This window comes from Cydia amplana, chromosome 19 (genome assembly GCF_948474715.1).
Source record: "Cydia amplana chromosome 19, ilCydAmpl1.1, whole genome shotgun sequence".
Taxonomy (NCBI): domain Eukaryota; kingdom Metazoa; phylum Arthropoda; class Insecta; order Lepidoptera; family Tortricidae; genus Cydia; species Cydia amplana.
Window position 1 is genome coordinate 4923023 of NC_086087.1, and position 12812 is coordinate 4935834.

The 12812-nt window shown below is 44.5% G+C and overlaps 1 protein-coding gene across 1 annotated transcript in view; it reads left to right on the forward strand.

Annotated features, from left to right (window-relative positions):
- Positions 1–12812, forward strand: part of LOC134656990 (leucine-zipper-like transcriptional regulator 1) — a 33624-nt gene that overhangs the window by 9694 nt on the left and 11118 nt on the right. The window contains exon 9 of the mRNA XM_063512555.1: positions 894–1069. Within this exon, the coding sequence (XP_063368625.1) occupies positions 894–1069 (176 nt within the window). The remainder of the gene's footprint in view (positions 1–893; positions 1070–12812) is intronic.

Consider the following 12812-nt stretch of genomic DNA (forward strand, 5'->3'; position numbering starts at 1 on the left):
ACGAGCCAGGATACAGTGAGTTATAGCTGCCCGACTAACCGCACGCTCCACGATGACTTCGGCCGCATACTTAAATCCCAGCAGTTCTGCGATGTGGTAGTCCTGGTGGGAGTTGATGAGAGCTGCGTGCTAGCACACCAGGCGCTGTTAGCTGCAAGGTCTACGTATCTACGAGCCAGGATACAGTGAGTTATAGCTGCCCGACTAACCGCACGCTCCACGATGACTTCGGCCGCATACTTAAATCCCAGCAGTTCTGCGATGTGGTAGTCCTGGTGGGAGTTGATGAGAGCTGCGTGCTAGCACACCAGGCGCTGTTAGCTGCAAGGTCTACGTATCTACGAGCCAGGATACAGTGAGTTATAGCTGCCCGACTAACCGCACGCTCCACGATGATTTCGGCCGCATACTTAAATCCCAGCAGTTCTGCGATGTGGTAGTCCTGGTGGGAGTTGAAGAGAGCTGCGTGCTAGCACACCAGGCGCTGCAAGGTCTGTAGTCCCACAAGAAATTGTAGACAATTATTGAAGGCGCCACTTCCTACGTAACTGTCACATTTTTGACGTAAAATGCTTAAACATGGCAACAATTTAGTATGTTTTTTTTTTAGTTCCATTTTATTTTATTCTACTATTTTATGTCGCACTATTATACCTACCTACCTACGTGTCAGGATACTATATACGCATTCTTCTTACAAAACTTGATTATGTCAAATCGCGAGCCATCTGCGCAAGTAAGTACGATCTGCGTTACTGGACCAAGTAACGGCGCGAGTACAAATAATTTGCTTTTTTTTTGCACATTTTTATTTACTCAAGCTACATGCACCATGTGCAAGCACGTACTAACTACATTTTGTTCGCAACGTACTAACTACATTTTGTTCGCAGGGAGGCGCGCGAAGAACTAGCCCGCCGCATAGACGAGGGCCTCGAGAAGCCCCTAGAAGTGTACGACTACAAGGCGACGCCGCGGCTCACGCTAAAGTTGCCTGAAGCCACGCCAGAGGCCTTCGACATGGTGCTCAACTTCATATACACGGACCGGATCGACCCGAGCGAGAAATGTGAGTTTTCCTTAGAGTTAGAGCGAGACGAGACGCGACGAGTGTACCTACGTGAGATTTGGAAGTAAACTATGTGGCGAAACCGTGATTCACGCTAAAGTTGCCTGAAGCCACGCCGGAGGCCTTCGACATGGTGCTCAACTTCATATACACGGACCGGATCGACCCGAGCGAGAAATGTGAGTTTTCCTCAGAGTTAGAGCGAGACGAGACGCGACGAGTGTACCTACGTGAGATCCGAAAGTATACTATAAGGCGAAGCCGCGACTCACGCTAAAGTTACCTGAAGCCACGCCGGAGGCCTTCGACATGGTGCTCAACTTCATATACACGGACCGGATCGACCCGAGCGAGAAATGTGAGTTTTCCTTAGAGTTAAAGCGAGACGAGACGTGACGAGTGTACCTACGTGAGATTTGGAAGTAAACTATAAGGCGAAGCCGCGGCTCACGCTAAAGTTACCTAAATCCACGCCAGAGGCCTTCGACATGGTGCTCAACTTCATATACACGGACCGGATCGACCCGAGCGAGAAATGTGAGTTTTCCTTAGAGTTAGAGCGAGACGAGACGCGACGAGTGTACCTACGTGAGATCCGAAAGTATACTATAAGGCGAAGCCGCGGCTCACGCTAAAGTTGCCTGAAGCCACGCCAGAGGCCTTCGACATGGTGCTCAACTTCATATACACGGACCGGATCGACCCGAGCGAGAAATGTGAGTTTTCCTTAGAGTTAGAGCGAGACGAGACGCGACGAGTGTACCTACGTGAGATTTGGAAGTAAACTATGTGGCGAAACCGTGATTCACGCTAAAGTTGCCTGAAGCCACGCCGGAGGCCTTCGACATGGTGCTCAACTTCATATACACGGACCGGATCGACCCGAGCGAGAAATGTGAGTTTTCCTCAGAGTTAGAGCGAGACGAGACGCGACGAGTGTACCTACGTGAGATCCGAAAGTATACTATAAGGCGAAGCCGCGACTCACGCTAAAGTTACCTGAAGCCACGCCGGAGGCCTTCGACATGGTGCTCAACTTCATATACACGGACCGGATCGACCCGAGCGAGAAATGTGAGTTTTCCTTAGAGTTAAAGCGAGACGAGACGTGACGAGTGTACCTACGTGAGATTTGGAAGTAAACTATAAGGCGAAGCCGCGGCTCACGCTAAAGTTACCTAAATCCACGCCAGAGGCCTTCGACATGGTGCTCAACTTCATATACACGGACCGGATCGACCCGAGCGAGAAATGTGAGTTTTCCTTAGAGTTAGAGCGAGACGAGACGCGACGAGTGTACCTACGTGAGATCCGAAAGTATACTATAAGGCGAAGCCGCGGCTCACGCTAAAGTTGCCTGAAGCCACGCCAGAGGCCTTCGACATGGTGCTCAACTTCATATACACGGACCGGATCGACCCGAGCGAGAAATGTGAGTTTTCCTTAGAGTTAGAGCGAGACGAGACGCGACGAGTGTACCTACGTGAGATCCGAAAGTATACTATAAGGCGAAGCCGCGGCTCACGCTAAAGTTGCCTGAAGCCACGCCAGAGGCCTTCGACATGGTGCTCAACTTCATATACACGGACCGGATCGACCCGAGCGAGAAATGTGAGTTTTCCTTAGAGTTAGAGCGAGACGAGACGCGACGAGTGTACCTACGTGAGATCCGAAAGTATACTATAAGGCGAAGCCGCGGCTCACGCTAAAGTTGCCTGAAGCCACGCCAGAGGCCTTCGACATGGTGCTCAACTTCATATACACGGACCGGATCGACCCGAGCGAGAAATGTGAGTTTTCCTTAGAGTTAGAGCGAGACGAGACGCGACGAGTGTACCTACGTGAGATTTGGAAGTAAACTATGTGGCGAAACCGTGATTCACGCTAAAGTTGCCTGAAGCCACGCCGGAGGCCTTCGACATGGTGCTCAACTTCATATACACGGACCGGATCGACCCGAGCGAGAAATGTGAGTTTTCCTCAGAGTTAGAGCGAGACGAGACGCGACGAGTGTACCTACGTGAGATCCGAAAGTATACTATAAGGCGAAGCCGCGACTCACGCTAAAGTTACCTGAAGCCACGCCGGAGGCCTTCGACATGGTGCTCAACTTCATATACACGGACCGGATCGACCCGAGCGAGAAATGTGAGTTTTCCTTAGAGTTAAAGCGAGACGAGACGTGACGAGTGTACCTACGTGAGATTTGGAAGTAAACTATAAGGCGAAGCCGCGGCTCACGCTAAAGTTACCTAAATCCACGCCAGAGGCCTTCGACATGGTGCTCAACTTCATATACACGGACCGGATCGACCCGAGCGAGAAATGTGAGTTTTCCTTAGAGTTAGAGCGAGACGAGACGCGACGAGTGTACCTACGTGAGATCCGAAAGTATACTATAAGGCGAAGCCGCGGCTCACGCTAAAGTTGCCTGAAGCCACGCCAGAGGCCTTCGACATGGTGCTCAACTTCATATACACGGACCGGATCGACCCGAGCGAGAAATGTGAGTTTTCCTTAGAGTTAGAGCGAGACGAGACGCGACGAGTGTACCTACGTGAGATCCGAAAGTATACTATAAGGCGAAGCCGCGGCTCACGCTAAAGTTGCCTGAAGCCACGCCAGAGGCCTTAGACATGGTGCTCAACTTCATATACACGGACCGGATCGACCCGAGCGAGAAATGTGAGTTTTCCTTAGAGTTAAAGCGAGACGAGACGTGACGAGTGTACCTACGTGAGATTTGGAAGTAAACTATAAGGCGAAGCCGCGGCTCACGCTAAAGTTACCTAAAGCCACGCCAGAGGCCTTAGACATGGTGCTCAACTTCATATACACGGACCGGATCGACCCGAGCGAGAAATGTGAGTTTTCCTTAGAGTTAGAGCGAGACGAGACGCGACGAGTGTACCTACGTGAGATCCGAAAGTATACTATAAGGCGAAGCCGCGGCTCACGCTAAAGTTGCCTGAAGCCACGCCAGAGGCCTTAGACATGGTGCTCAACTTCATATACACGGACCGGATCGACCCGAGCGAGAAATGTGAGTTTTCCTTAGAGTTAAAGCGAGACGAGACGTGACGAGTGTACCTACGTGAGATTTGGAAGTAAACTATAAGGCGAAGCCGCGGCTCACGCTAAAGTTACCTAAATCCACGCCAGAGGCCTTCGACATGGTGCTCAACTTCATATACACGGACCGGATCGACCCGAGCGAGAAATGTGAGTTTTTCCATATAAGGAAACAAGCAGAATTAAACTATTACGGCTCAGCGACGCAAAGAGGATCTTGGCTTCCGAAACGAGAGCACACCACTTTTCCCGATCCTGCGCCGTTTCCTGCCAATAGGGATGATGACACATGTTGAATTTTATAACAAAATCTAGTAAAATAGATAGCAAACGAGCAATTTATCACAATAATGTGGATATTAAAATAAAATATTGAAAAATTACAAAAATACAGGACCTGAAAGTTTCAAAATTTAAGTATTTTTTAACTTCCAAAAACGATAAAAGTAAGGGTACCATTCGATTCCTTACATTTCATCCAAAAAAATATTGTATAGCAACTATATACATAAACGCAATATTTCACCGACAAAAACCCAATTTTCTTGTTTTGTCCATACTACAAGATGGGCGATGACGTCACGGCCTCTGGCCGTTTTGTATAGGGCGTTTCGCGAGTGAAGTGCGACTGTCGGCCTTTGACTAAAATTTCTGACTTTTGTGTTACTTTAATGCAATGGGTCCCATATAGACATTTGATCCTAAAAACAAACCCGATCGATTGATACCATAAAAAAAAATTAGTCATGTAGCCTATTATCGGCTTGAAGCTGACGCAGATCCGCTTCCGCACTGTCTCCCCAGCGGTATCTGGGCCGTCCAGTTTGTCTTCCCAGGCAGAATTACAATAACTTTTTTACCAACGATTGATCTTACTCGCATACATCGAGAATACTTACTTCCCGAAAAATACTAGGCTCTCCGAAACAGATCGCGCGACGCGAGTGACTAAAATCACGTGAGTTAAACCGTGAAATTAGCTTCCTTTCCGAGTTGTCACGGCTTGCTAAGGGAGCACGAGTTCTGGTTTATTTACAATTTATGTTGCTTACCTACATATCACAAATAAATATTAGAGATGCCACGAATATTCGGCAACTATTCGGTATTCGTCCTATTCGGCCGCTTTGCCGAATATTCGGTATTCGGCCGAATGTTGCCTACTATTCGGCTGAATAGCGAATATCTGTTGCATCTACTTAAAAAGAAAAATTGCACAATAAAAATAACCAAAAACTATGTAGGTATATTTAGAATGTGTTCTTGGAAAGTTGTTAAATACGAAGACCCTTTTTTGAGCATTTGTTGATTAAAAAACATTTTATTTTTATCATGAGTCTGTTTTGTTTGACTCTATTCATTAATGCTGTTCAACAAAAATATATCTTAGCTAACGTCATCTAACGTTGAGCTTTGTTAGCGATCAGTTTTCATAATAATTGTGTTCCGTTCTTAACGTTTAGTTTTTAATTAATTAATCAAATTTCCGCGCGCTTCTACCGTTTATCGATGCAAAGCCAAAACGCACTTCACAACGATACAATATTGACATTTTAGCCAATAGGATCGTCCGAAACTGCTCGGACGACACGCTAAGGACAACGCCTCAGCAGCGCCTCTGTTGGCGAAAACGAGAACTAGCGAGACGCCGCGGAGCGGGCTGCTTCCCAGATACTCTAAAGTTATCCATAATCACACCACTGTTCAAAAAAGGAGACAAATCCGCAATGACTAATTATCGACCAATAACGCTGATACCGATCATTTCCAAAATATTTGAACGGGCTATTCATACACGTATCATGTCTTTTCTAGAAAAATATCAAATACTTAAAAAAGAACAGAATGGATTTCAAAAAAATAAAAGCACCACACTTGCTACGTTCAATCTAATAAACGACGTTGTTCGAAGTATTGATAAAAAGAAGCCAACAGTTGTAGTGTTCTTTGACATGTCTATGGCATTCGATTTTGTGTCTCATGAGCTATTAATTCAAAAACTTCACAATCTTGGGATAAGAGGACCTACATTAGAATGGCTTAAATCGTACTTAGCAAACAGACAACAATGTGTTGAAATAGGAAGCTCTAAAGACTCAACTATAATCCGTCATAGATCCACATACATGGAAAACAGCCTAGGAGTCCCACAAGGTAGTGTACTAGGACCACTACTTTTCTTAATTTATATTAATGACCTGCCAGATATCACTACACATCAATGTACACTTTTTGCTGATGATATATCAATTTTAATTACATGTAAAGATGAAGAACAGTACAATACTGATATTAATAATACAATTAAAACAGTAATAGAATGGCTTAAATTCAATAATTTATCGGTTAACCTTAATAAAACTCAATACATCCAATTTCATAACGCACAAAATAAAGGTAGAAAGTTAAACGTCACTTATAATGAATCACAAATTAATGAAGTAGATACAGCAAAATTTTTAGGTATTACTGTTGATAAAAACTGTAATTGGAAAAACCAAGTAGATACTGTATGTAAAAAACTGATCAAATTCGCATATGTTTTGAGAAGGTTGCGTAGCATTTCAGCTTGGAGGACAATCCTGATGGCGTATCACGGATGTATTGCATCAAATTTAAGGTATGGCCTTCTTTTATGGGGTAACTGCAGTGACATAAACAGGGCATTTATAGCACAAAAAAAGTGTATAAGGGCAATGTGTGGGATAGCTCAACGGGAATCATGTAAACCATTATTCGATAAACATGAAATTTTGACATTACCTTGCATGTACATTTTTGAGACTACAGTTTTTGTAAAAAAATATCCAGATCTATTTAAAAAGGCCAAAGATGTATACAATAGAAACACGAGATATCCCAATAAACTTGTATTAGATTTTATTCCGAACAGTTCCCTTTTTATGAAAAATAGTTATTATTTATGTATGAAAATATTTAATGCCCTTCCGGAAAACATCAAACCCCTGCCTATAAAACCGTTCAAAGCACAACTATATCGTTGGCTTAAAAAACAGGTGTTTTACTCTATAAGTGAGTTGTTCGATATGTAATACCTAGCTAGTATTAAGTAGAAATATTAATTTTAAGTTAACAATGTACCTACCAAATAGATGAAGACTAATACAACTATGAATAGCTTCAAGATAATATTTGCATGCTTAACCAGCAAAATATGTCTCTGTACGGGAATATCTTTCCAATAACACCTTGTTATACCATATTTTAAGCGAATAAAGAATTTTTTTTTTTTTTTTTTTTTTTTTTTTTTTGCGTATCGACCGCTATCGATTTAAATCGCTTTATATGTTTTAAGCCTCCAAAACTAAGTGTTTTAGTGATATATCGTGCGTGACAAAAGGCCTAAGACTATTTAACGTACCGCCGGCCGGTGTGTGAAAGAAGAAAAGGTGCTGAACATAAAAGAAGAACCAGTCGCATCGAGAGGATTCCGCCATTGCTGCAGCATAAGGTCAGTCCAGTGCGTGATATCCTTTGGTTATTTTATCGTGTTGTACCGTTTATTACCGGCGAGTATAGATATTTATGCTCGATCCTGAATGTTGTGAATTGGCATTGCATCTCATACCAAAACCGCGCCATTTTGCAACATATGTTGGTGCCGAAACCCGGGAACGACCTTTTGACCTCTATTCACACGGCCTACCAAGTACCAATTTCACTTCGTAACCTTTCTAACATTGTCGTTAATACTCGTTTAATATCCTTACCTACCGTGTAAACGAATTGCAACGTCAATCTATCGCGTAATTACGAAGTTAAAATCATAGTCTTTGGTTCATGTTGTCTCGCTTACTCCAGCGTCTACCGAATTTAAAACTGCTTAATCATTTCACTAAAACTATCGAAATATACCGAATCATTTATAACCGAATTGTTAAGTACCTAATCCTATAATTTTGTAACGAAAACTACAACTTAGGTACAATATTTCCTACCTACGGGTATTCTGAGAATTAACTTCCCAGTGTAACGAGACCTCCGTCTTACGGAGTTTTGTACGTAGTTCAATCACGCCTTTCGTTGGCCTTCTGCCTTTGTTCAAAGAACCACATAACTTGACCCCTCGTCCGAGGCGTAGCATACGGCGACTCGGGTCTTGAGCGTGTTTTGTACACAGGTGTTCGGAATTCTTATAACTCGACTAATTTTCTTATTTCTTACCGCTCGACTTACCGTATTGGAAATTGTAATTATATTTTGGAAATCCAACTTATCGTATTAATAACTTTAACGGAAGATAGGTATTGTAAACGTTTAATTAGGTATTCACTTTAGTAGTTCCGGATTTCTCAAATTAATTTCGTGTTATAACATTTTTATACTGGACTTTCTTTCATTTTATTTTCTATCGACTTTACCGATTATCGATAACCGTACCGAGTGCCTTTTGAGTTCATTTTCGTATAAATTGACTAAATTGATTAATTTTACTACATTAATTCCGCGAACTCGGGGTGCCGGTTTTAATAGTTGCCGCGTTATACAAACATCGACGCTGTTTTTATTGTGCTATCACTGATAACGTATAGTGTTTTTAAATACGAGCTTGTTGTTTTAGCGTATATTATTGCGTATTTAGTAAACATTGTTTTCTAACCTTAAACAATGTCTTACCTAACAAGGCGTAAATCTAAATCCAGTGTAGGTAAAAAAGGTACCGATACAACTTACACTGTCAACAACTTACCGAGTTTACGACGTAAACGAACTATAGCGTATAACCGTATAGCGAAGGCTTTGGAAATAGGGACCTTAGCCAATACCGATGATTCACAAGTTGAGTTATTTCTTTCATATTGTCAGGAGATAAAAAATATCGCTGATAGTTTTCAAGAGTCTCATCTTATCATTTCGGATTTATTAGGGGATGATGAGGTCGACGACAGTGAGAACGAGATTCAGGAACGATTCGACAAAGCGTATTTTAACGTAGTGGCCTTACAGCGTAAATTTTCACCGTGTTCGTCTCAACAACCGGGTATTTCGAGACAGGACATAACACCGGGTTCGCATAGTAGTAATATGCGACTTCCAAAAATTTCGCTACCGACCTTTTCGGGTACTATTAAGGAATGGCCCGAGTTCATCGCGACTTACAATGCGCTTATTCACGAATCGACCCTTTTGAGTGAAATTGAGAAATTTCATTATTTAGTGTCCGTTTTACGCGGTGACGCTTTATCGTTAATCAGAACGTTTCCTGTTGCAAGTGAACATTATTCAAGTGCATACGAGGCTCTCAAGTCCCGTTACGAGGACAAACGCGACTTAGCTTTTACGTGTTGGCGTGACATTTTAGATGTCAGTTTTAAAACGACTAGCGCTCAAGATTTTCGACACGCGCTAGATACAATCGATGAAAATCTAACTATTTTAAAACAGTTGAAGTTACCGACCGAACATTGGGACTTTGTCCTGTGTTATAATATTCTAGCCAAGTTAGATACAAAGCTGCGACGCGAGTTTGAGGAGAAACACACCAACGTGGAGATGCCTCAGTACAAGCAAATTAGGGCATTTTTACACGCGAAAAGCGAAGCTTTGTTGCGCGATACGCACTTTACCGCCGTTACTTCTAAAAACGCGAATACTTCTAAAGAGGCAACGGGAACTTTACAGAAACCGAAGCGACATAGCGTCACGCATACACTCCTCTCTCCTACCGTGAACCCCCTTCCAAAGGGTGGTGACAAACAAAAGGTGAAACCGAAAGTTTCGGGAACTCCAAAAGTTTCGGGAACTCCAAAAGTTGTCCGAAAATGTTCCTTCTGTGGTGAAGAGCACAACATATCAGTCTGCAAGGACTTTATAGCTAAATCGGTGGATGAACGAATGGCTATTACCACGGAGAGGAAATGGTGCTACAACTGTCTTAACGCGTCTCATTCAGTGCGACAATGCACATCGATATTCTCTTGTCAGAAATGCAAGCGGAAGCACCACACTCTGTTGCACCGGGAACAAGCTGCCAGCAATCCTGAACCTTCTGGTGAAAAATCAAGCTCAGTCGTCTTACTGGCTAAAGAATCGTTGACTCCGTCCAATTCACCTTCGAATACGACCGTGCTACTGGCAACCGCGCTCGTCCAAATTCGTGATGCTTCAGGCGAGTTTCAGACATTCCGGGCGTTATTGGACGCCGGGAGTCAAAACAATCTTCTCACTACACAAGCGGCTCAACGGCTAAAGTTGGAGCCTACACCGACTAGTGAGGGGCCCTGCGGCCTAGGAGGTGCACCCGCAACAGTGACTGGCAAGGTCACATGCGATATAGGTGCCAAGGATACCGTACATTTTCGCCTGGAAATGTTTGTTTCACCGCACATTTGTGATGAACAACCAATCGGAAGACTCAATACGAGTGGATGGGAAGAACTCAAAACATTACCGTTAGCTGATCCTGGTTTTGATATTCCTGGTCCAATTGATGTCTTGCTCGCTGCCGATGTCTTTGCTGAGTCACTTCTCGACCAACGTTTGAAACGCTGCGTCAATAAACCGCGTGCTCTCAACTCTGTCTTCGGATGGCTGATTGTCGGAAGAATCCGACTAGCATCGTCGTCTTTATTAAGTGTACCTACACCTAATAAGGATGACAGCTTAAACAATATCGTTCAACGCTTCTGGGAAATCGATACCGTTCCACATTCTTCCCGATTAACCCCAGATGAACAGCTCTGTGAAAATAGTTTCACAAACGAGCATTACCGTGACGAGACTGGTAGGTACGTCGTCTGTCTCCCCTTCAAAGATAACGCTGAGCCTGTGTTTGAAGGCTCTCGGGAGATAGCGTTACGACGCTTCCATGCTATCGAAAAGCGCCTTTCTCGTGATCCAGACTTGAAACAACAATATGTTGATTTCATGACCGACTACATCGAAAGTGGTCACATGACTTTGGTGCCTGCTAAGCACATGGGTCAAGGCAAGTTTTATGTGCCGCATCACTGCATTTTGCGCCCCGAGAGCGCCACAACGAAGCTTCGCGTTGTTTTTGACGCTTCAGCTAGAGATGCGCATTCCAAATCGCTTAACGACTCGCTATTAACAGGCCCAAAGTTACAATCCAACATTGCGGAGATTCTTCTTCATTACCGGGAGCACGAAGTGGTCTTTATGGCCGACGTGCGCCAAATGTACCGTCAAATTACCGTTGCTCCGCATCACCGGGATTACCAGCGTATTCTCTGGCGAGCTCACCCAGATGAGCCTCTTCAGGAATACGTATTGAACACCGTAACGTACGGGGTCTCCTCGGCTCCGTTTCTTGCTTGCCGAACGATCCAGCAATTGGCCAACGATGAAGGTCATAAGTACCCGAAGGCCAAAACCGTTCTAACTTCCGATATTTACGTCGATGACGTCGTTACCGGAAGTTCTTCGCTGGATGACGCTTGTGACATCAAGTCACAGGTTATCGCACTTTTCAAGCTCGGCGCTTTCGAGCTACGAAAATGGGTAAGCAATCGACCCGAACTTCTTAGGGATTTGCCCTCGGAAATGTGTCTCTCGGACGCCATCGCATTTACCGAAGCCGAAGACACCACCGTTAAGGTCCTTGGCCTTAAATGGGAACCCGCTTCAGACTCGTTCGTTTTTAACGTCCAACCTTCGAATCAACCGTGTACCAAACGAACGATTCTAAGTGAGGTCGCCAGAATCTTCGACCCTTTGGGTTTCTTGTCTCCATTGACAATCCAAGCCAAAGCCTTGATCCAAAAACTTTGGATTCTCGGCTCTTCGTGGGATGAAACTCCTCCTCCGGAAATTGTGTCCCAATGGAGCAATTTCTCTCAGCAACTTCCTCAAGTTAGAGATCTGAAAATCCCTCGCAAATTCACCATCGAAGGTGCTCAATCGTATCAGTTGCACGGATTTTGTGACAGTTCTGAGGTAGCGTATGGCGCCGTCGTATATTTACGTGTCACCGAGTCTGATGGCTCCGTTCGCGTCCACCTCGTTTGCGCAAAGGCGAGAGTTTGTCCTCTCCGGAAACAATCTTTGCCCAGATTAGAATTGTGCGCAGCAGTGCTGCTTGCAGATCTCATCAAGTTCGTCAAGGACACGCTGCGGCTGCCTGTCGAAGAAACTTACCTTTGGTGCGACTCAACCGTTACATTGGCTTGGTTACGCGCTCCGTCCTCTCGTTGGGTGACATTCGTCGCAAATCGTGTTAGCCACGTGCAGGACATCGTTCCTACCGCTTGCTGGAGACACGTTCCCTCTGGAACGAATCCCGCAGATATCTGTTCACGAGGGCAGATGCCTCGGGAACTTCTCACCAATACGCTATGGTGGGCGGGCCCAGAGTGGCTCTCTCACTCACCGTCTGAATGGCCAACAGATCTATCGAAAGATCGCAACACCGATAACGTCGTACTTTCCGAACAGCGTCGTGTAACTCTCGTAACAAGTCAAACCGAACCTATCAAGCAAACGTCAATAATCGATCAGCTGTTAGAGAGATATTCGTCGTTGGACAAAGTCTGTCGCATTCTAGCTTACGTGCGTAGGTTTTGTACCAACGCGCGTAGCACCGCTTCACGATCTGAAAGCTTGCTCATAACGGACATCGAGCGCCATCGCGCGCTACTAGAAATCGTCAAGCATTTCCAAGATCGTCATTTTTCCGATGTCATATCGAAAC